Source organism: Arachis hypogaea, chromosome 12 (assembly GCF_003086295.3).
Source record: "Arachis hypogaea cultivar Tifrunner chromosome 12, arahy.Tifrunner.gnm2.J5K5, whole genome shotgun sequence".
Taxonomy (NCBI): Eukaryota; Viridiplantae; Streptophyta; class Magnoliopsida; order Fabales; family Fabaceae; genus Arachis; species Arachis hypogaea.
Window position 1 is genome coordinate 20,561,259 of NC_092047.1, and position 22,755 is coordinate 20,584,013.

Sequence of the window (22,755 nt, forward strand, 5' to 3'; positions counted from 1 at the left end):
TTTGAAGACCAATATGAACATTAACTTCTCTATTATAAATGGGTCATTTTAACATTAATCCAATTCCACATTCATGCCTAATACCTAAGATAGTATGAACATATATATATTTGGATTAAATTTGAGTTAATTCTCAAAGTGGTTTTTGAGGTTCACGAAATATACTAATTTTATCCCTAAATTACCAATGCACTCTTTATGTCTCTGAAATTGAAAAAAATGTACTTAGTTGATCCCTTATCTCTTTTCCGGCTAATTTTGTTGCACCCGACAATGATATCGCAGTGACATGCCACACTGAAGTGTGTAACGGTTAGATGGGTTGGCAATTGAAATTCTTTTACCCAATTGATCCCCTATCCTTTGTTTAACCCTAATTGTAGTAGCACTTCATCTTCTTCTTCTCTATTTGTTCACCATCATTCTTCTTCTTCTTTTTTGTTGCGCAACATCATTGCAGTTTGGAATGATGAGCATAGGGTGGCAGCCACACCCACACCGCTCTAGTACCTGCAAAACTCTGTTCTGACTTGGATGAAAAAGCAGGACACAGACTCAGTAAAAAGTGACAAATTCAGTGATCAAAATCAGAAAATAAATCAACACAGTAATAAAAAATCACTAAAATGGGGACTGGCGAAAAATTCAGCACAAAAATAAACAAATTTTGGATTGACGCCTACCTGCAAAAGTAAGGCGATAGTGACGAACAAAGGCAGCGATGTAAGGAGAACATAGGAACAGCGACGCTGGAGAGAGAAGTGGCCTCCATGTAGGTGTGTGAGTCTAAGAGAGAGACTTAAAAAAGCAAAACAGCAGTGGTGAGACTGGGAAAAGAGAACAGAAGCAGCGCCGCGCGAGAGCAGAGTAGCGGCGATCAATGCAAAGCGACAGCAGCCACAGCACAACAGCGGCGGCGAGACTCGCTCTGGTACCTGTTGAGGAGGAGGAGGAGGGATCAGGAACAAGATTAAAAAGAGGGACAAGGGACCAGGAACAAAGTTAGAAAAAGGGACAAGCGACCAAATTGGGTCAAAAGAGTTTCAATTACCAGCTCATTTAACCGTTATTCACTTCAACGTGGCATGTCACTGTCGACGGCAACGAAATTGGCCAAAAATAAGATAAGTAACAAACTAAGTACAATTTTTCTAATATCGAGAACATAAAGAGCGCAATTGATAAATCAAAGACACTTTGGAGTTTAACTCTTTAAATTTCAACAAATATTTAAATTGAAAATGGTTCAGACAAGAAGGGATGAAAACTGAAAAGATACAAAGAATTCTATATAAAAACCGGTGTCAGAATACCGAAAAAAAAAAAAAAAAACAGTGTGTCCTTGTTCAACTCCCAAGGCAACTAGGGTAACATTCTTGCGCTCTCCAGCTTGTTTAAGTTTAAACCTTGGTTTTAATTTGCTTACAAGAGAAGCTAATAACTAAATCATTACATTCAACGTGGAAGACAAATTCCATCCTATGAAAATAAAATTGTGAATATAATAATAAAATAAATCACAAATATTTCTCAAATCGAAATTGTAGTGTAGGATTAAACATGTCTCATCTGTTTTTCTCTGATTCCTTATTGAGATAGTATCTTTACAGAATTCATGAACAAGTGAAACATATACCATGAATTATGGCATTAAAAAATTTCCTGGAGAGTCTGCCATCATTTTTATTTGACTAACATGGCAAAATCTCCATTAAATTGATATATGCTACCTCTCTGGTGAAGTCAAAGTCAAACTAGACCAACCATGCTAACATAAAGGGGATCGGATTCGCAACAAAAATCCTTGTCATCTAACCCCAATAAAAAACAAATGATAGAGGATAGTCATGCATGATGCATAACCTGATAACCTGAAGCATGGGACAAATGACGGTTTAATTTCTGTTTTCATTTTCTATTTTCTTTTAGAGTTTTATATATTCAGAATTTTATGGACAAAAAAAAGTTGAAAAATCTTGTGGATTTTATTTGGTTTGTGATGAAGGAAAAATGAAAACAGAAAACATTTTATTGTTTTACTATTTTCATTTTTTCCATTATAAAATCCTTAAAAAAATGAAACATGACATAAGAAAACCTTTTCACAAACCAAACATGCCATAAAATTCTGTTTTATGTTTCCATTTCTTGTTTTTGACTTTTTTCCTTCACAAAATTAAAAAATGAAAACTAGAGAATAAATAGATAGTAAATATAAATAGAAACCAGACAGGTATAGAACCAGTCATCTGAAAGGTTCAACTGGTTCAGATTCTTCAAGAGAGTGTGCTGCCTGAAAACATTCTGCACCTTCAACAAATGCTGATTCTGTACCGTAAGCCTTGTGGAGAAGGCCAAGATTATACCAAGCAGAAGCACAAAATCTGTCGTGCCGCAGTGCGTCCATCAAAAAGCTTCTGACTGCAGGATTCAATTGATCACTGCAATGTCTAAGAACCATGGCAGTGGAGATCAAGCTGGGGACATGGTCAGGATCAATGTCCAGGGCATCGCGGAATGCTTTTAGAGCCTCCTTGTAAAGACCTTTTGCTTCATACATTTTACCTGAGGAATTGAACAAATAAACATTACATGAGATCCTGGGAAACAATTCGATATAATATTTATTACAATAGCATATGTTATTTGTTTTGGAAAGCCCTCTATCATACTTTGGGAAGAAGCTTTTCATTCTAATTTTTTACACAAACTATGATATTTGAGCTACAAATGTAAATCCAAACAAAAGGGGAATGCTCCACGGACCAAACTTTCATCTAAATATCATGAATATTATGCTGTATTACATTTTGATCTTCAATGCTGTTATATTTTGCATACTGAAATATGTTTACTGTGTGCAGACTTCGATTACTTTATCATTCTTCTTTAGCAAAGCCTGTTCCCACTAACTAGGGTCAACTATATGGATCAAAGACATGGGAATGCGACCTTGTTTTACGTAGCCTGTCACAAGCCTAACACAACCCAGCATGGTTCCAAAGACGTCATTGCATCGTGGCCATGCATTGAGATGCGACATTGTTTTACGTTGGCTATTGCAGACCGAACAACCCTCCTCATTTTTCCGGGCTTGGGACCGGCTATGTAAACATAGACCGAGTTAGATTAGTTTATCATTGGTTAATTTATTCAGTTGTTTTATACATTTTTACTACTCTTTACTAGTACTCAAGCTACTCTTCTAACAATCCGGGAGTAATGGCATTATAACATGCCCTTACAGTACATGCTACACAACAATATATGCTGATTATTTGAATTAATCATAATCTGTTAGGGAAAGTTCAATCACGGACTAAAAATTAATTAAAAGAAAATTTTAAAAAACCTCAAAGGAAAACGCTCACATATTTACCTATTGCATGACATCTAGTAGAAGAGTATAGTTTGATGGCCCGAGATTTTGAAAGGCAGGCCTCTGCGTCACGCCACTGTGAAAGACTGATGTATACATAAGCAAGATCATGCCATACTTCAACTTCCAAATTCCTAATCTGATCTCTTTTGTCCTGTCACCGATGGTATGGAAAAGGGTAAGGAGCTTAAAGCAATATCACTATGAAAAAGTATTTTTGGGACTGGTAAAAATTAAGAAAACAAACCTTAAATAGCTTATTCCGAGAACCAAAACTTTTACTATGAACTTGAAGAACAGCAAGAAGCTGAGTGTACGTCTCAATGGCACTCTTTAACTGGCCCTGAGCAATCTGAAGTTTCGCCTTTGTTCGTAACAAATCACCTTGATCCCATTTCCCAGTCTGATCCAAAGCAGCATTGATAATAGATTCGGCATCCAAGAACCGCTTTTGTGCGGATAATACCCTAGATAACAGTAACCAACCTTTAACATTAGAGCCAACTTCAAGTTTTACAATGCACTTAGCATAATGAAGTGCAGCATCCAACTTCCGTTGCTCAGCATATTCTAAACTCAGATGGTATAATACAACAGGGTCTTCCATTCTGCTCAATTTGCAGGCAGTTTCAAGGGTATGAAGTGCTTCAGATTGTCTCTTAACCCTCTCAGCATCAGAAATGGCCAATTTCGAGTATGCAGAAAGTGAAACACCAAGTAAGAAATTGGCCATATTTTCTAACTGATTACATCTTCCAACCAAGTTCTCAAGTGCCATCCGAGCAAAGCTTACCCCAGGGTCTTTTGTAACACTGAAGTTTTCGCAACAAATCTTAGAAGCCATTAACAAACTTGGAACATGTCTTGGGTCCTCTCTATGACTCAGCAGTTTTCTAAGAAGATCCAGCGCTTCCACGTTCTTCCCTGCTCCGTAATAACAAAGAGCTAAAGCATAGAACCTCTCCTTTCGATGGATAGTCCCAGGAAGCAATTCTTCCAATTGATTGGCTAAAATCATCAAATCTCCAGAAACAGATAGAGCAAATGAAAGGTGGTCCAAAATTGAGGGATCCCACTCAATTCTATTTAGAGTGACTTTTCTTAGCAAAATCATTAAAAGAAGTATAGCCTCTTCAATGTTGTTTCTAGGCACAAACGATCCGTCCATTTGGGAACGAAGATCAGGTGGCATTGCTTCTCCGCCACTATATAGAAGAAAAAGAGCAAATTCTTTCTGAATCTTCGCTATCGTCTCTGCATCAAGATTCCATTCATGAAGGAGTGCTCGCCGGTAAGACAAAATAGCTTCTCGTTGACAATCAGCAAGTTTCCATAATTCCGGAAGTAGCTCAACTGCCTTGCTCAAAGTCTCCTGCAATTTACATTCAGCACCAAAGTTATCAGGCAAGCCTTCAGGTAATGAAGATTCCACTATGTCCAGAATAACTTTGCAAGATTGGGCAGCTTCTGCAAGAATTATTTGAAAAATATATTAGATTAACTCATAGTTTCTTATATAGTTGAACCAATCCACCTTTTTTTTAAAACAACAAAATTGAAAAGGGGATCTCACTGTACTTGACCCAAGGATCTCTAGGCTGTGAAGCTCAAGCACAGAAAGTGGATTATTTAACATATTAACAACTCAGGTGATGCACTATATTAGGGGTCGAAGTTGAAGGAACGGTAAAACCTAGAAAGATATTATGCCTCGTTGCAATAGGAATAAACTCCAGAGGAATATTTTGCATAGCAAATGATTCATGAAAATAACAATACAAGTGTGCCTATGCAATTGCTTACTCTTTTAGCTTGTTCAAAGAGCCATGTCAACACCTTGTCATAATAACTTAAATCAATAATTTCATTATTAGTTATAGAAGCCCTAGCAAAAAATGAAAAGGCAGCCCTTTGCAAAGCATATGTGGTTGATTCTACAACTTGAACTTGTCCTTGAGGTCATACCGAAACAATTCAACCAACCCATATGTTCCTCAAAGTGAAAGTAAAGTTAAAAAGTGAAAGCAAAGAGCAAAATCTTTAAATTAAAACAATCACTGAATATACCTTTAAACCTTCCAAGAACCTGCAAAGATTTTGCTTTTAGGAAGACAGCTTCCAACAATAAGGCAACAGCATGTACAGACATTTGCGGTTCATCATTATTCTGGGAATGTCTCTTACGCCGTTCTCGGCTTTTGGAAAGGGCATCTTTAATCTTGGGAGTCACAGAAACTATATCTATTCCTTCAAAGACATGTAAAGCCGCTACTAAATTTCCCTTCTGATATTCATATCTTCCTAACAGAGCTCTAGCTTCCTGCAGATTACAGACATATTTACTTAAATAATAACGGCAGCAATAACCACTAATCTTAACAAGAGGATCACAGACATGCACAACTTTAATATTCAAACTAAATATTGCTAAATAGAGGGAACATCAATTCCAATAAAGAGATCATCAGAAAACTACCTGCATTAGCTATGTTCTGAAGAAACCACTTGATTGATATTATATTTTAATTAAAAGAATTAGGATAAAGAATTCAATCAAACTACAATAATTGGTCTTACTTAAGATTCGATGGGCTCAAGGCGCCTGTAGTGCAACCCCTTATGCTAGATGCAGTTTTGAGAAACAGTAAAGAAAGTTGCACCTTTCCCAATTAGCTATAGACCTATAGCTTTTGGCTTAATGGTAAGTGCTTGATCCAACAACTATGAATTCTGTGAAGAATTCATTCAGATATGCAATAAATACAAGCATACATACAGTTTAGACTACAAGTAACAACTATTAATAACCTACCTATCATGAAGAATCTATTCAGACAACAACAACAACAACAACAACAACAACAAAGCCTTGTCCCATAGGTGGGGTCGGCTACATGAATCAAACGATGCCATTGAGCTCTGTCATGTATCATGTCTACATAGAGACAGTTTACATGTAGACTATTCAGACAAGCAAGAAGTTATTTTGTGCACAGGAAAGAAACATTTAGTTGCTTCATGGCATCTATATACACTCTCCCTAGGACCTAGATCATATACGGAACAAATTGGTAAATTCCAGTTCTCAAAACCATAAATGGCAAGGTATTTTTGATGAAACCAACCTCATAGTTCAAGACACCACTCTCGCGTAAGGATGATTCAGCTTCCTCTATATTGCCAGTGTCAGGCTTCTTGTTGCCAATTTGTCCACCAAGGCAAGAATGACCACTTGCTGAGCAGTCACTGGTCGCAACAGATTCTGACGATGGAACCATTTCAACTGCTCTTCCTAATGGCTCCCCAGACTGTAGGCACCTCATTATCTTCCTTCAAACTCCTCCTTCCTGATTTCGACTATTGTCCCAAGTCTAATGCTGCTCCCATATGCAACCCATCTTTTCTAGACTAAAAAATCTGCCGGAAGAAAACAGTGAAACAGAAATGTCACACATGCAAAGTCAACACAGGACCTTTAAGCTATGTTTGATTGAGGTAAAAATGCAGTGGAAATTTATATGCCTAAAAGCAATGTAGATTATGCAACAACCAAACATGCCCTTAGAGTCATACATGTAGATTATGCAACAAGTGTGAAATTTTGAAACCAATTGTTCCTGAGAAGGCTAAATTCAATGTAATTGAAAAATCCAGAAAAGAAAAGCAAAAAAAAAGGACCTAAAATTATAAAGTAAATGTAAACAAGCATAGTAGAACTAGAATGAAAATCCGCAAAGCGCTATCCCATCAGGTAAAAGTAAAATTTGAACCAACCTCATCCAAAATTCCCTCTCTGAATTCCGAAATCACATAAACCAAATTCATAAAATTGTAACCGACACACAGTAACTCAGGGACCGGAAATTTCAAAATCAGTAATTTGCTTCTGAATTCAGCTCAGAAAACCGTTCCAACCTTACAAACAAGCAAAAAGTTGGCACCCTTTTCAACAATTCACAAACGGAGAAAGGTCAAAGATAAAAGACAAATAAGTAAAAAAAAAAAAAAAAAAAAAAGAAGACTTTCACCTTTTGAGTTCCAAGAGAGCAAAGCGTGTGCTAGGAAGGAACATCCATTACTGAATTTGACCAATCAAATCCGAACTTTGAATCATGGAAACAATCAAAATGCAAAGCATCTAAAAAGTCTAATCATAAACCTTCCCTTCTAATAGTTATTATTTACCATATAAAATCCTTATCCCTTTTTCTTTCCCGTGTGATATTAATAAATATTATTAAAATGAATAAAATTGGAGCACAGAATCGATGATAAATGAAAGAAGAGAAACGGAAGAAGATCTCACAGCAATTCCAATTCCAATTGGTTTGGTGTTTGGTGTTTACGTTGTTAGTATGTTGGTTGTTGGGGTCCAGTGAAGTCAAGTGGGAAGTTTCATATACGGGGAAGAGGGTGAATTAGATGCCACGTGTCATTTGGTGCCGACTCTCATTTAAACTGCCATTAACTACATTTATCACGCTTTCACACATATCATCGCTCCTTGTTAGGGGTGGAAAGTGGAAACACACTATATATCCTTAATAATGAATAAATATTGTTGTAAAATAAATAAAAGATATATTAAATATAAAATAAGGATGTATAAATAGAAGACTCTAGCATTAATATAATTAGCTCAATAATGATTTATGTATATATAATAATATTATATGTTGTAATGTGTATATATATATAAAGATAGAAAGAAGTATTAAAAATAAAGAGAGAGAGAATTGCATTTGTTTATTGTTACTGTGTGTATTACTTCATAACATGTTCTCTATATATGGGCATACATAAGCATCGTTTTTCAAACTTCATTTAATATTATTCTCCTTGAAAATCTGAGACTTGTGAAAAATGGGCATCCACCTCAGGCAATCTTATCACAACACTCCCCATTAGATGACCATTTAGAATTATTGCCTCGTTAAAATCTTACTAAAGAAAAATCCAGTGGGAAAAAAAATCCTTAGTGAAGGAAAAAGAGTACAATATCCTTTAGTGATGGAGACTGCCTCATTAAAAACCTTGTCAAGAAAAACCCAATGGGAAAAAAAATCTGACCAAGAGAAAAAGAGTACAGTCTCCCCCTCTTGTCGACATCATTTAATGTCTCGAAATCGGCACATCCCAATCTCATGTACCAATCTTTTAAAAGAGGATTTTGGGAGTGACTTTGTAAATAAATCTGCCAGATTGTCACTTGAGCGGATCTGTTGCACATCAATTGTCCCTTGATTTTGAAGATCATGAGTGAAGAAGAACTTAGGAGAGATATGCTTTGTTCTATCACCTTTGATGTATCCACCCTTAAGTTGAGCAATGCATGCTGTATTATCTTCAAACAGGACAGTAGGAGCTATCTTATGATCAATCAGTCCACATGATGACATGATATATTGGATCAAACTCCTGAGCCAAAAACACTTGCGACTTGCTTCATGAATCGCTAGTATTTCGGCATGATTAGAGGAGGTTGCTGCTATCGTCTATTTTGTGGACCTCCATGATATAGCTGTACCACCATATGTGAACAGGTATCCTGTTTGAGATCTCCCTTTATGTGGATCAGACAAGTATCCAGTATCTGCATAGCCAACTAATTGTGACTTGGATCCATAGGGATAAAACAATCCCATATCAACCGTTCCTTGAAGATATCGAAAAATTTGTTTGATTCCACTCCAATGTCTTCTGGTTGGAAATGAACTATATCTTGCTAGTAAATTCACCGCGAATGATATGTCAGGTCGCGTATTATTAGCAAGATACATTAGCGCTCCAATGGCACTAAGATATGGTACTTCAGGACCATGGATATCTTCATTCTCTTCTTTAGGACGGAATTGATCCTTCTCCACATCCAAAGATCTTACGATCATTGGAGTACTCAAGGGATGTGACTTGTCCATATAAAATCTTTTCAAGATCTTCTCTGTGTATGTTGTTTGATGAATAAAGATCCCAATTTTTATATGCTCGATCTGCAGGTCGAGACAAAATTTAGTCCTTCCAAGATCTTTCATCTCAAACTCTTCTTTTAGAGTTTTTATAATTGTTGGAATCTCTTCAGGAGTCCCAATGATATTTAAATCATCAACGTACACAGCAATAATAATGAATCCAGATGCAGTTTTCTTTATGAAGACACAGGGGAAAATATCATCATTCTTAAATCCGTTTTTGGCCAGATACTCAGTAAGACGATTATACCACATTCGTCCAGATTGCTTCAGACCATATAAAGATCTTTGCAATTTAACTGAGTATAACACTTGTGAATATTCATTGGATGGTTTAGATATCTTTAGTCCTTCAGGGACTTTCATATAGATATCTCGATCTAATGAGCCATATAAATAGGCTGTTACTACATCCATTAAATGCATATACAGTTTATGATATGCAGATAAACTGACCAAATAACGCAATGTTATTACATCCACTACAGGAGAATACGTTTCTTCATAATCTATACCGGCCCTCTGTGAAAAACCTTGTGCCACAAGTCGGGCTTTATAGCGCACAACTTCATTTTTCTCATTTCGTTTTCTCACAAATACCCACCGGTATCCAACAGATTTTACATCTTCTGGTGTACGGACTACAGGTCCGAAGACTTCACGTTTTTCAAGTGAGTCTAATTCAACCTTCATGGCTTCTTCCCATTTTGGCCAATCATTTCTTTGTCGACATTGTTCGACTGATCTTGGTTCAAGATCCTTACTTTCATGCATGATATTTAATGCCACATTATATGCAAATATTTCATTGACAATCTTATTTCGGTCCCATTTCTTTCCTGTAAAGACATAATTTATCGAGATCTCATCATTTTCACAATTTTCAGGTACCTAAACGTCTTCTGGCGTTAAAATCATATCAGAATTTTGGACAACTGCAGGTGTCTTTACAATGTCTTTTTCAACAGGAATCGTATTTACCTCTTTTCTCTTTCGAGAATTTTTGTCTTTGAAACCGACAGGCCTGCCACGCTTCTAACGTGAATTTGCTTCAGTGGCTACTTGTCCTACTGGGACATCAATTCGAATTGGGGCATTTTCCGCTGGTATATACGACTTGGTTATCCTCTTTGTATCGGAAAATGCATTAGGCAATTCATTTGCTATTCTTTGCAAATGTATAATCTTCTGAACTTCTAGTTCACATTGCCCTAATCGAGGATCTAAATGCATCAAGGATGATGCATTCCAATTAAGTTCCTTTTCAGGAAACTTATTCTCTCCCCCTAATGTTGAAAATTTTGATTCATCAAAATGACAATCTGCAAACCGGGCTTTAAATACATCTCCAGTTTGTATATCAAGATACCTCACTATAGAGGGAGAATCATATCCAACATATATCCCAATTTTCTTTGGAGTCCCATTTTGGTGCGATTAGGTGGTGTAATGGGAACATATATCGCACACTCAAATATTCTTAAATGAGAGACATTTGGCTGCTGGCCAAAAGCTAATTGCATAGGAGAGAACTGATGGTAACTCGTTGGCCTCAAACGGATAAGTGCTGCGACATGTAAAATAGCATGCCCCCAAACCAAGGTTGGGAGATTTGTTCTCATAAGCAAGGGTCTAGCAATTAATTGGAGGCGTTTAATAAGTGATTCTGCTAACCCATTTTGTGTGTGAACATAAGCTACTGGATGTTCAACACTTATTCCATTAGCCATACAATAAGCGTCAAATGCTTGGGAAGTAAATTCACCAGCATTATCAAGACGAATTGCTTTGATTGGATTTTCTGAAAATTGTGCTTTTAATCGAATAATTTAAGCCAGTAATCTCGCAAACGCCAGGTTGCGAGAAGATAATAAGCACACGTGTGACCATCTCGAAGATGCGTCTATTAGGACTATAAAATATCTAAAAGATCCACATGGTGGATGAATAGGTCCACATATATCACCTTGAATCCTTTCTAGGAATTCAGGGGACTCAAATCCAATCTTTACTGGTGATGACCTTAAAATTAACTTTCCTTGAGAACATACAGCACAACAAAATTCACTAGTTTTAAGAATCTTCTGGTTCTTTAGTGAATGTCCATGAGAGTTTTCAATAATTCTCCTTATCATGGTTGTTCCCGGATGACCCAATCGGTCGTGCCAAGTAATGAATTCATTTGGGCTAGTAAACTTCTGGTTTACAATGGCATGTGATTCAATTGCATTGATCCTGGTATAATACAACCCAGATGAAAGTGAGGGTAACTTTTCTAATATAACCTTTTTATTTAAATCATGAGCTGTGATACATAAATACTCACGATTTTCCTTATTCATTGTTTCAATATGATATCCATTTCGGCGAATATCTTTAAAGCTCAACAAGTTTTTTCGAGACTTGGTAGACAATAGTGCATTATTTATTATGAATTTTGTTCCTCCAGGAAATAAAATTATAGCTCTTCCGGAGCCTTCTATCACATTGTCTGAGCCAATAATAGTATTAACATATTCCTCTTTTGGCACAAGATGGGTAAAATATATATCATTTTTGAGAATAGTGTGCGAGCTTGCACTATCCGCAAGGCATACATCTTCATTACATATCCTTGCCATTTTCTTCAAAGACAAATAATAATAAAATGAATAGTATGCACAGTTAAATTGAATACTTGATCGGAATTATTTTTCTAAAAAATACTGCACATAAAAATAATGTCATATACTAAAATTTTATTTTAAAACATGACACATTTAATGATTTCAAAATTTATAAACATTAATATTTCATTATTTATATACATCATATTTGAAACTTAAATACATAGAAAATAAAACTTAATAATAAGTTTTTTACATTATTTATTTACATGAATGCTTAATAATCTCTCACATTAAACTATTCCATCATTGATCAAATGACCAATATTTCCTTCAGGATCCTCAAAGAAATCAGATACATCATAATGAGTGGTGAAATTTTCAGCATTATTTAAAATAAAATTTGTTTGCTTTCCTTTGTCATCCTTTTTCAAAGATGCCTGGTAAAGATCGATTAGGTGCCTTGGGGTACGACAGGTACGTGACCAATGGCCATTTCCACCACAACGGAAACACTTATCCTCTGTTGATTTATTCTGCCCGATATTTCTTTCTTTATCCCACTTCTGGTGAGATCCTTTCTTTTGAATATAATTCCTTTTCCTTCCATAATTTTTCTTATTATTAAAACCTTGCCATTTACCTCTTATGGGGTAATTTGCCGCATTTACTTCAGGAAATGGGGCGGCGCCAGTTGGGCGCGCTTCATGATTCTTTAAAAGTAACTCATTGTTGCGTTCAGCAACGAGAAGGCAAGAAATTAACTCAGAATATTTTTTAAATCATTTTTCTCGATACTGCTGCTGTAGGAGCACATTCGAGGCATGGAAGGTTGAGAAAATTTTCTCCAACATATCATGATCAGTGATCTTTTCCCCACATAATTTCATTCGTGAGGTGATTCGAAACATTGCAGAATTATATTCATTTATGGATTTAAAATCTTGTAGACGCAAGTGCGTCCATTCATATCGAGCTTGAGGAAGTATCACCGTTTTCTGATGATTATACCTTTCTTCAAGGTCTTTCCAAAGATCTGCAGGATCTTTTAATGTGAGATATTCATTTTTCAATCCCTCGTCAAGATGACGACGAAGAAAAATCATGGCTTTGGCTTTATCCTTCTGGGATGCATTATTCTCAGCCTTAATGGTATCTCCAAGATCCATTGAATCAAGATGAATTTTAACATCTAGTATCCATGATAAATAATTGTTTCCAGATATATCAAGAGCATTGAATTCAAGATGAGAGAGTTTCGACATAATGAAAAATTGTTACCTAAGTCTTCCTAAAGATTTGATCAGAGTCTCGTGCTGATAACGTGTTGTAAAATAAATAAAAGATATATTAAATATAAAATAAGGATGTATAAATAGAAGACTCTAGCATTAATATAATTAGCTCAATAATGATTTATGTATATATAATAATATTATATGTTGTAATATGTATATATATATATAAAGATAGAAAGAAGTATTAAAGTAAAGAGAGAGAGAATTGCATTTGTTTATTGTTACTGTGTGTTACTTCATAACATGTTCTCTATATATAGATATACATAAGCATCGTTTTTCAAACTTCATTTAATATTATTTTCCTTGAAAACCTGAGACTTGTGGAAAATGGGCATCCACCTCAGGCAATCTTATCACAACAAATATTAAATAATAAGACCGTTTAAGAAGTTTCAAAAGTTATTTTTTTTTTTTGAACTTTTGATTTATGAAAAGTAGTAGTATTAATGTCTGACACAATTTTTAAAATAAAATTGTAGTTTTTTAAAAAACTATTTAGGAGTTTATAGAAAAGTTAAAAAAATGACTTTTCTCGTACTACTACTATTTTTTTTATCACATTTCTATAAAATGAGCAATTTTAGAACTAAAATTCCAAATACAAAATAACTTATTTATAAGCTAATTTTAATATAGTCATTTATTATTTAAACTATTTTTTCAAGAGTAACTTAATTAAGCTGTTTACTCAAACTGGACCTAAGTCTGTCTGTGAAATAGTTAATGGATTTGAATTTGATCTGTAGTTTGTTATTGATTTTTTTTGAGTTAATACTCAATTTAGTCTCTGAACTTACACGCGAGTCTCAATTTAGTCTTTGAGGTTTTAATTGCTTCTATTTAGTCCCAAAAATTTATAAACGGGCCTTATATTAGTCCCTCAGACGATTTTTAGTATAAAAATATTAATGGAGCGCTGTTATAGACTATCAGATATCACGTTAAAACTTGTAAAATGATGCGGTTTTAGTTTTGGCATTTAAATAGCTTAAAAACAACATCGTATCACTTATTTTGTTAGGTAAAATTTTAATAGACACCATTTACGATGTTGTTTTTGGGTTATTTAAGTGCCAAAACTAAAACGACATCATTTTACGAAGTTTAGTGTGGCATCCGGCTATTTACCATAGTGTTCCATTAACGTTTGTATATTGAAAATTGTTTCAATGACTAACATGGGTTATATTTACAAAGTTTGGAGACTAAATAAAAGCAATTGAAACTTTAGAGACTAAATTGAGGCTTGCATGCAAGTTCAGGGACTAAATTGAATATTATCTCATTTTTTTCTCAAATATTAAATTTGATTTTTTGTTTGAACTGAAATTTGTTGAAAGATCTGATAATTCTTTTAACAAAATTGAAAATTAGAATATTTTTTAAATTTTATTTTTAATCAAAAATTACTTTATCAAATTTAATTTTTACAAAAATGTTTAAATTTTTAAAGTATTTAAAATATGTAAACTATTTATAATAAAATAATATATTTAATATATTTATATATTTATTTATATTCTAATAAATTCAAATAAATTTGATAGACTAATAAAACTAATTTATGAATTAAATTTAATTTATTAATAAATTTAGACTTTTGAAATAATTTGGACTAAGACTATTATGTTATATGCCACATTATTAGTCTCTCATAGGTTGCTGGCCTATTTCATCTCTATTTCTTACAACATTTTGGATACACCAATTAAAATAGTTATTCAATTTTAATATAATAATCAAAATTATTTCTCAACTTTAAAATAAATTAAAGTAAATTCTAATTTTTTGAGAGTAAATCAATTAGTTTCTCTATTAATCAATTAAAATAACAAAAATTTATAAACTGTTAATTGCTAACGTGGCAAAATGTTAAAAACAAAATTATATACAAGACTGTAAAATTCCTACTGTTTGGTAACGTTTTTATTTTAGAACAATTTACTCAAACATATTATATAAATCGTGGGATTTTAATATAATTTACGTTTGTTTGATTATTGTTCAATCTATTTTATTTTAACAAAAAAAAATCGAATGGGTCTAGAGAGTGCACAACCGCCAGAAGGAGAATCTCCCCAAGAAGAAGACTCGAGGCTCCGCAGCGTTAAGAAAGCAAAGCCGAATGGGGATAAATCAATGCCGGATGCTGATGACAACGTGGAATTTGTTAGAGACGGAGAAAGTATGATCGTAGAAAATCCCAATCCCAGCCAGGGAATTCAATCGAGTGAGAACAAGAGGATCCCGCTTGATGTGTGTGGACCGAGGATAAAAGATCCGGAACAAGGAAGTTCATATAAAGACAGATTGATGTCGGTTGATACGAAAATTGTGTTGTCTCCAACAGAAATTGTGCAGTTAGTGGCTGAGGATTATGGTTTGGAGGAGATGGAGGATGTGAATTTGGAAGAGGAGGCTCCCTTCAATCCAAAATCGGTAGTGGAAGTCTCCTTGGAGGAATATGATCAATGGTGCAAACCATGGAAACTTTCTCTCATCGTGAAGCTGCTTGGCAAGAGTCTAGAATTTCGAGCGATGGAGACTTGGATTCGGAGGACTTGGTCATGGAATGGAGATCTCAAAGTAATTGACTTAATGGGTGATTTCTTCTTGGTGAGATTCATGGACGAAGGTGATTATCGACGTGCCTTATTTGAAGGTCCATGGCAGGTTGTAGACCACTATTTGTTGGTGCAGAGATGGAGGCCCCTGTTCTAACCTTCAAATGATTTTTGTCTAGAAATTGCTATTTAGGTGCGTATTCCCAAACTGCCTGTGAAATTGTATACTGATAAATTTCTATGGCGAGCTGGGAAAAAGATAGGAACAATGTTGAAGATTGACCAGAATACCTCCATTCATTCTAGAGGAAAATTTGCACGCTTGTGTGTGGAAATTGACCTGAGGCGCAAACTGGTTCTAGGAATCAAAGTACTGGGTCATGACTTCAAAGTTGAATATGAAGGACTACATTTAATTTGCTTCGGATGTGGCCGTTATGGTCATAGAATTGAGTTGTGTTCGGAAGGAGGGACAAGGAAGGAGATTGTGCAACCACTGTGCATTGATGGTAGTGGTCAATCAGAAAATGCTCCAAAGAATTTGGTTGTAGAATCTGCTACCTTAGTGCCGGAACCTTCAGATTCAATTAGTCCAGTTGCAAATATTGCGGAGAGGAATACTGGGGTGTCAGATCTGAATGAAGATATGGAAAATGGGAAAAACTTGAACTCTTTTGGGTCTTGGATGTTAGTTAAGAGGCCCCAGCGAAAAAATATGAAGAAAAAAGTCTCTGGGCTTGATCCAAATAAGGGGGTAAATGTTGACAAGGGCTCAAGGTACCAAGTTCTAGACTAGATAGAAAACCAGGAGTCAGCACAAATAGACTTGGTGGGTAGGCATAATGAATCTCATCTGGAGTCTAGGGCCAAAAGACCTCAGCCCAATAAGGCTGCTTTGTTTACAAACCCGGTCACGGTAGGAAAAGAAAATAAAAAACACACTCAAAAGCCTCATACTAATCAGAGTAAGAGGACAGTAGGTAATACGAGTGTGTCTACTTTGAAGGGGAAGGAGATAGAAGGTTCTAGTTCTACAGAGGTCCACAATCGGAGAAAGGAGAATTATTGGAATTCTATTCATTTAATTAAAAAGCTCAAAGCATGGGATGTAGTGACAGTTGGAAGAGCGGGGTTTTTCCTGGGGTTCAAACTCACTTACCCTCCATGGAAGCTTATGCGATGGTGGAGCAGCTTCGCCTCAAACCTAGAGTGAGGAATTCGGCGGCAAATCCCCCTGACCCAGGAGCAAGTCAGAACGTAAATATCGGTGAGTCAATTTCAGATATATCCCCTATTGGGATGCATTCAGATAACATGGTGGTAGACATCACCACAGGTGCTATGCCTAATGCTCAGTAATTTTTGGCCGTTTGGTCCCTCGCTCCCCTTTTATTATTGCTTCTCATGAATATAATAAATTGGAACTGTAGAGGCGTGGGTGGTAAAGGTTTCTCCAGATTGGTGAAGGATCTGTGCAATACATTTTATTCTGGTTTTCTTTGTTTACTTGAAACACATATCTCGGGGGCTAAAGCGGAGAAGGTGGCTCAAAAATTTAGTTTCCCGAATTGGCATCTAGTGGAAGGATTTGGTTTCTCAGGTGGGATCTGGCTTCTGTAGAATGGAAATATCTGGGATGTTAATGTTATTGAGTCCCATAGGCAATTTATTCATCTTAGAGTTTCCTTTTGTAATGAACAATACTGGTATCTGACGGTAGTCTATGGTTCACCTCATATTGGACCAAGATTTGAATTGTGAAAAAATCTGCGAAGATTAGGGGATCTGGTGCATGGTGATTGGTGTGTGGGGGTGACTTCAATTGTGTTCATTCAATGGCAGATACAGGGGTACCTCAAATCTTTCTAGGGATCATGCCCACTTCTCAAATTGTCTCTTTGAATGTGGTATCCAAGATATTGGCTTCCAAGGACAACCAATTACTTGGCAGAGAGGTAGTATTCGAAGGAGATTGGATAGGTATGTTGCGAACACTTATTGGGTTCAAAGATTCAATCATGCGGTAGTAAAGCATCTTCCGAAACTGAAATCTAATCATGTGCCGTTATTACTTGACTTGAGATATGCAAATAATCCTGGCTCCTCTACTCGCCTATTTCGGTTTATTGCAACATTATGGATGACTCACAACGATTTTAATAACTTGCTACGGAGTAGTTGGGATGTGATCAACTGCTGGACGTAAATATCTCTACTTTCATGGAAGCTGCTAAAATTTGGAATCAAGAAGTGTTTGGTGATCAAGGAAAATTGGCTACTGGCGAGATTAAATGGTATATCTGCTCATCTCAGTTTCAGGCCAAATCCTTTTCTTGATAATCTTCAAACCCAATTGTGGAAGGAACTAGAAACTTTGCTTATTCAAGAAGAAGTCTACTAGAAGCAATGTTCTAGGTGTAAGTGGATTAATTATGGTGATAAGAATACTGCTTATTTCCATAGCACAGCATCTGTTAGGAGGAGAAGAAACAGAGTAACTATGATTAAAAATGCAGCAAGAAAATGGATCGATGATGCGCAACAAATTCAAAATATTGGAGCACAACACTTTCTAACTTTGTACTCTGATTATGGGAATTTTGAGAAACTAAATGCTCTAGGCCTTTTTTCGACCCTATCGTCTGTGGAGCAAAACCAGCTAGGAAGAATTGTGACTGTTGAAGAAATCCAATCTTCTATGTTCTCTATGGGAGCTTGGAAGGCGCCGGGGCCAGACGGCCTACCTCCGATGTTTTATCAGAGCAACTAGGAATCTGTAAAAAAATTCAATGGTAAATTGGATTTTCCGGGTTTTCAATAATCATGAAGAAATTAAAGTGGTGAATAGCACTTATATCTCACTTATCCCGAAGATTGACACTCCAGAAACGTTTAGCCACTTTCAGCCTATTGGGCCTTGTAATGTTTCTTATAAGCTCATTACGAAGATTATCTCTCATCGGTTGAAAGAGGTCATGCCCAAATTAATTGGCCCCTCCCAGTCAAGTTTTGTCCCTAGCAGGCAGAGTGCAAACAATATTATTATAGCCCAAGGGGCCATCTATTCCATGAGGATCAAGAAAGGTGCTTGTGATTATATGGCTAATAAGATAGATTTGGAAAAAGCGTATGATCGTTTGAACTGGGAGTTTATCAGGGATACTTTAATTGAAGCTAGACTACCAGAGAATCTAGTTAAATTGATCTCTCATTGCTATTCGTCTGTTGAGATGAAAGTCTTGTGGAATGGTATCCCATCCAATTCCTTCACTCCTTTTAGAGGTATTCGACAAGGTGATCCTATGTCACCGTATCTCTTTGTTTTATGTATAGAAAGACTGTCTCGTATTCTCTGTTGCTGTTTGATAAACTACTATTTTATGGCTTATCTTGTGCTCAATTGAGTGGTTTTTATCAAGTCTTTGCACACTTATTCATACTAATTGCATGGTTTTACATTTTCCCTCCTGATTTTGTGCTATGATTGAAAACATGTTTCTTGGGCCTTATATTTGCTAATATTAATCCTCTCTTATTACCATTCGATGCATGATATGTGCGTTAAGTGATTTCCGGGATTAGAGGGCAGGAATGGCTTAGAGGATGGAAAGGAAGCATGCAAAAGTGGAAGGAATACAAGAAACTGAAGAAACTGATAAAGCTGTCTAACCTGACCTCTTCGTACTAAATCGACCATAACTTGAGCTACAGATGTCTAAATGAGGCGGTTCTAGTTGCGTTGGAAAGATAACATCCGGGGCTTCGAAATGATATATAATTCGCTATAGTGACCATACAGAAAAACTACGTGCACGCGTGCATCACGCGCACGCATCGTTCTGCAGAAAAATCGCGACCTGTACGGATCAGAATTTGCCCCTGGCGATTTCTGGGTTGTTTTTGACCCAGTTTCTGGCCTAGAAAACATAGATTAGAGGCTATAAAGAGGAGGAATCGACTCATTCATAAAGAGAACATTAATTATTCACAATTTTTTGTTTTAGATGTAGTTTCTAGAGAGAAGACTCTCTCCTCTCTCTAGGTTTTAGGATTTAGGATTTCTCTTAGTTTTAGGTTTGATTCTTCTCCATTCCAGGTTCAATGTTCTTTTAATTTATTTTTCTTCTACTTTTTATTTATTCCATTACTTTAGTTTATTTATTCCTCTTGTGGATTCTCTTCTTATTCATTTTGGCTATGAATTCTCCATGTTAGATTTGAATTTCTATTTAATGCAATTTGAGGTATTTCAAATTTATGATTTTAATTTAGATTTTTACATTCTTATCTTGAATTGATTAATTGGTGACACTTGAATTATCAAACTCTTTGTTGATTGATAATTGGAATTTGCTGGTTAATTTGGATCCCTCTAAAGCTAGTCTTTCTTAGGAGTTGAATAGGACTTGAGGATTCAAATTAATTAGTCCACTTGACTTTCCTTTATTTAGTAAGGGTTAACTAAGTGGGAGCAATAAACAATTCTCATCACACCTGATAAAGATAACTAGGATGGAATTTCCAGTTCTTATACCTTGCAATGGTTTTCATGATAATTAATTTACTTTCTTGCCAGTTTATTTTTCATGTTCACTATTCAAAAACCCCATAATCTTCCATAACCAATAATAAATCACACCTCCCTGCAATTCTTTGAGAGACGACCCGAGGTTTAAATACTTCGGTTATCAATTTTATTAGGGGTTTGTTACTTGTGACAACCAAATTTTTGTACGAAAGGATTTCTTGTCGGTCTAGAAGCTATACTTGCAACGAGAACTTAATTGTGAAAATTCTAGACCACACAAAAGTCCGTTTCGTCACTGTTCATCATAATTTTTGGGAGCCGATGGCATTGAATAGAGGTGGGCCGAAACTCTCTCATCTATGTTTTGCTAACGATATTGTTCTATTTGGGAAAGCTTCCACGGAGCAGGTTGAGGTGGTAAGGGGCATTATGGATTTGTTTTGTAAATGTTCTGGTCAAAAGGTGAATTATGATCAATCCTGTGTTTACTTCTCTGAGAATATGTGCTTTACTAGGAAAAGAGAACTGAGTGATGCTTTAGGGATGAGGCTAACAATCAATATGGGTAAGTACCTTGGAGTCCCTCTCCTTCATGGTCGTTCCAAGAAGGAGGACTTTCAATTCATTTTAGATAGAATGGCTAATAGACTTAGTTCGTGGAAGGCTAAAAATCTTTATCTTGTGGGCAGAGTTACTCTCACCCAATCAGCATTGGCGTCTATTCCTTCCTATGTCATGCAGACAATGAAACGTCCTTTAAGCATAGTTGTCAGAACCGAACCGGTGATCGAACCGGTCAGGTCACTGGGTCACTGGGTCACTGGTTCAACCATTGGGTTACTGGTTGAACCGGTTGACTCGGTCCTATGTAAATAAAAAATAAAAAATAGTTAAAAGTTTAAAATTAAAATTTAAAATACATATTTTTACTAACATTTTAAAATATCAAGTTATTTTAAAACAATATGGAACATGAACAATAAATATTTTATTATTTTTACTCTATCATAAATATTTTTATTTTGTTTTTATATTAAAATAACTATTATTTTTAATTTAATAATTTATTAATTAGTTTATATCTTTTATACTATTATATACTACAAATATTTATTAAAAAATAATATTAATAGATATTATATAATTATAAAAAAATAAGTGAGTTTATCATTATTGTTAAATAAAAATATAATTAATTTAAGAATGAGTGAGTTTATAATTAAAATTAAAATAAATTAAATAAAAGTAAACTATTTGATAGAAGATATCTATATGTATTATAATTTGCATAAATTTTAATAGAAAACATACTGGTCTGGTGGTTGTGGAGCCTTTTGGTTTCCTTGAGGGTAGGGGTTTGAACCCTACCTCAAGCATTTTGGAAATATTTTCTTCTAAGCGGTTCGGTTAGACCACCTCATCGGTTTTGACCGGTTTGCACCGGTTTTGACCGGTTCGCACCGAGTTTAATCGGTTCAATTCCTTGTACGGTTTAAACATTGGACCGGACCGGTATAGGATCCGGTTCACTAGTTTTCCGGTCGAACCGGCCGGTCCAGTCCGGTTTTTACAACTATGCCTTTAAGTATTTATGATAGTATTGATAAAATTTGCAGGAACTTTTTATGGGGAAGTGCTAGCTCGGGGAGGAAACCTCACCTCATGAGCTGGGAGAAAATTTGCCTTCCTAAAAGCCAGGGCGGTTTGGGCCTCAGACCAGCTAGGGTGTTGAAAAATGCGAATCTTATGAAGTTGGCCTGGAAACTAATCCATCATAAGGATGCGTTATGGGTAAAGATAGTCCGCAACAAGTATGGATGTGGGATGACTCCCTGCCACTTATCACAAAATATCTATCTTCATCTAATGCCTAAAAAGGTATCTTTCATGTTTGAAAGAAGTTTGCTGACAATCTTGTTTGGAGACTTGGGTCCGGAAAAAATGTTAATTTCTGGAGTGATCATTGGATGCCAAGGATACACCACCTGATTGATTTTGCTCAATCCGAGGTGTCTTCTGATATGTTGGAGGAATGGGTGTGTGACTATGTGTCAGATGGGAGGTGGGATCTCAGTCGAATTGCAGTAGTCCTAGGCGACGATTGGACTCCAATTTTTAGTTCGATGAAAACACCTGAACCAGAGATGGGAGAAGATATTCTAGCATGGTTGTTGACATCAGACGGTGCGTTTTCTGTCAGGTCAACTTGATCTCTCTATCTAAAACCTTCAGATAACTCTAAAGCTAAGCTTTTTCGAAGATTTGGAAGCTTGAAGCTCCCCAAAGACTGCATACTTTTTGCTGGCTTGTTGCTAATGAGGTACTATTAACAAATGAGATTAAAGTCAAAAGACATATGGCCCAGGATGGATCTTGTGTTATTTGTGGTGAGGCAACCGAATTGATGC

The 22,755-nt window shown here is 35.7% G+C and overlaps 1 protein-coding gene and 1 long non-coding RNA gene across 20 annotated transcripts; one reads left to right on the forward strand and one right to left on the reverse strand.

Moving 5' to 3' along the window:
* On the reverse strand, nt 1–7,888 carry LOC112727099 (protein NPGR2). Of its 19 annotated transcripts, XR_011868378.1 has the most exons (10): nt 7,408–7,755; nt 7,154–7,294; nt 6,505–6,796; nt 5,447–5,699; nt 3,627–4,846; nt 3,380–3,533; nt 2,232–2,565; nt 1,052–1,091; nt 684–935; nt 1–525 (listed from the first exon to the last, which is right to left on the reverse strand). XR_011868378.1 is itself a non-coding variant. In XM_072208981.1 (7 exons), exons 3-7 carry the CDS (start codon nt 6,700–6,702, stop codon nt 2,246–2,248), a joined length of 2,145 nt encoding a protein of 714 aa, XP_072065082.1. In that variant the 5' UTR covers nt 6,703–6,796; nt 7,154–7,294; nt 7,408–7,885; the 3' UTR covers nt 1,527–2,245. The 19 variants fall into 19 exon arrangements, 3 of the variants coding, with proteins under 3 accessions (XP_072065082.1, XP_025632515.1, XP_025632513.1); XR_011868382.1 differs by lacking the exon at nt 7,154–7,294 and having other exon boundaries at nt 1–510; nt 7,686–7,845; XR_003165563.2 differs by lacking the exon at nt 7,154–7,294 and having other exon boundaries at nt 2,243–2,565; nt 7,408–7,842.
* Nucleotides 7,889–15,240: 7,352 nt separating this feature from the next.
* Nucleotides 15,241–20,073, forward strand: LOC140177000 (uncharacterized). Its single transcript, XR_011868366.1, has 2 exons — nt 15,241–17,086; nt 17,250–20,073. It is a non-coding gene; the product is annotated as an uncharacterized lncRNA (long non-coding RNA).
* The last annotated feature ends 2,682 nt before the right edge of the window (nt 20,074–22,755 follow it).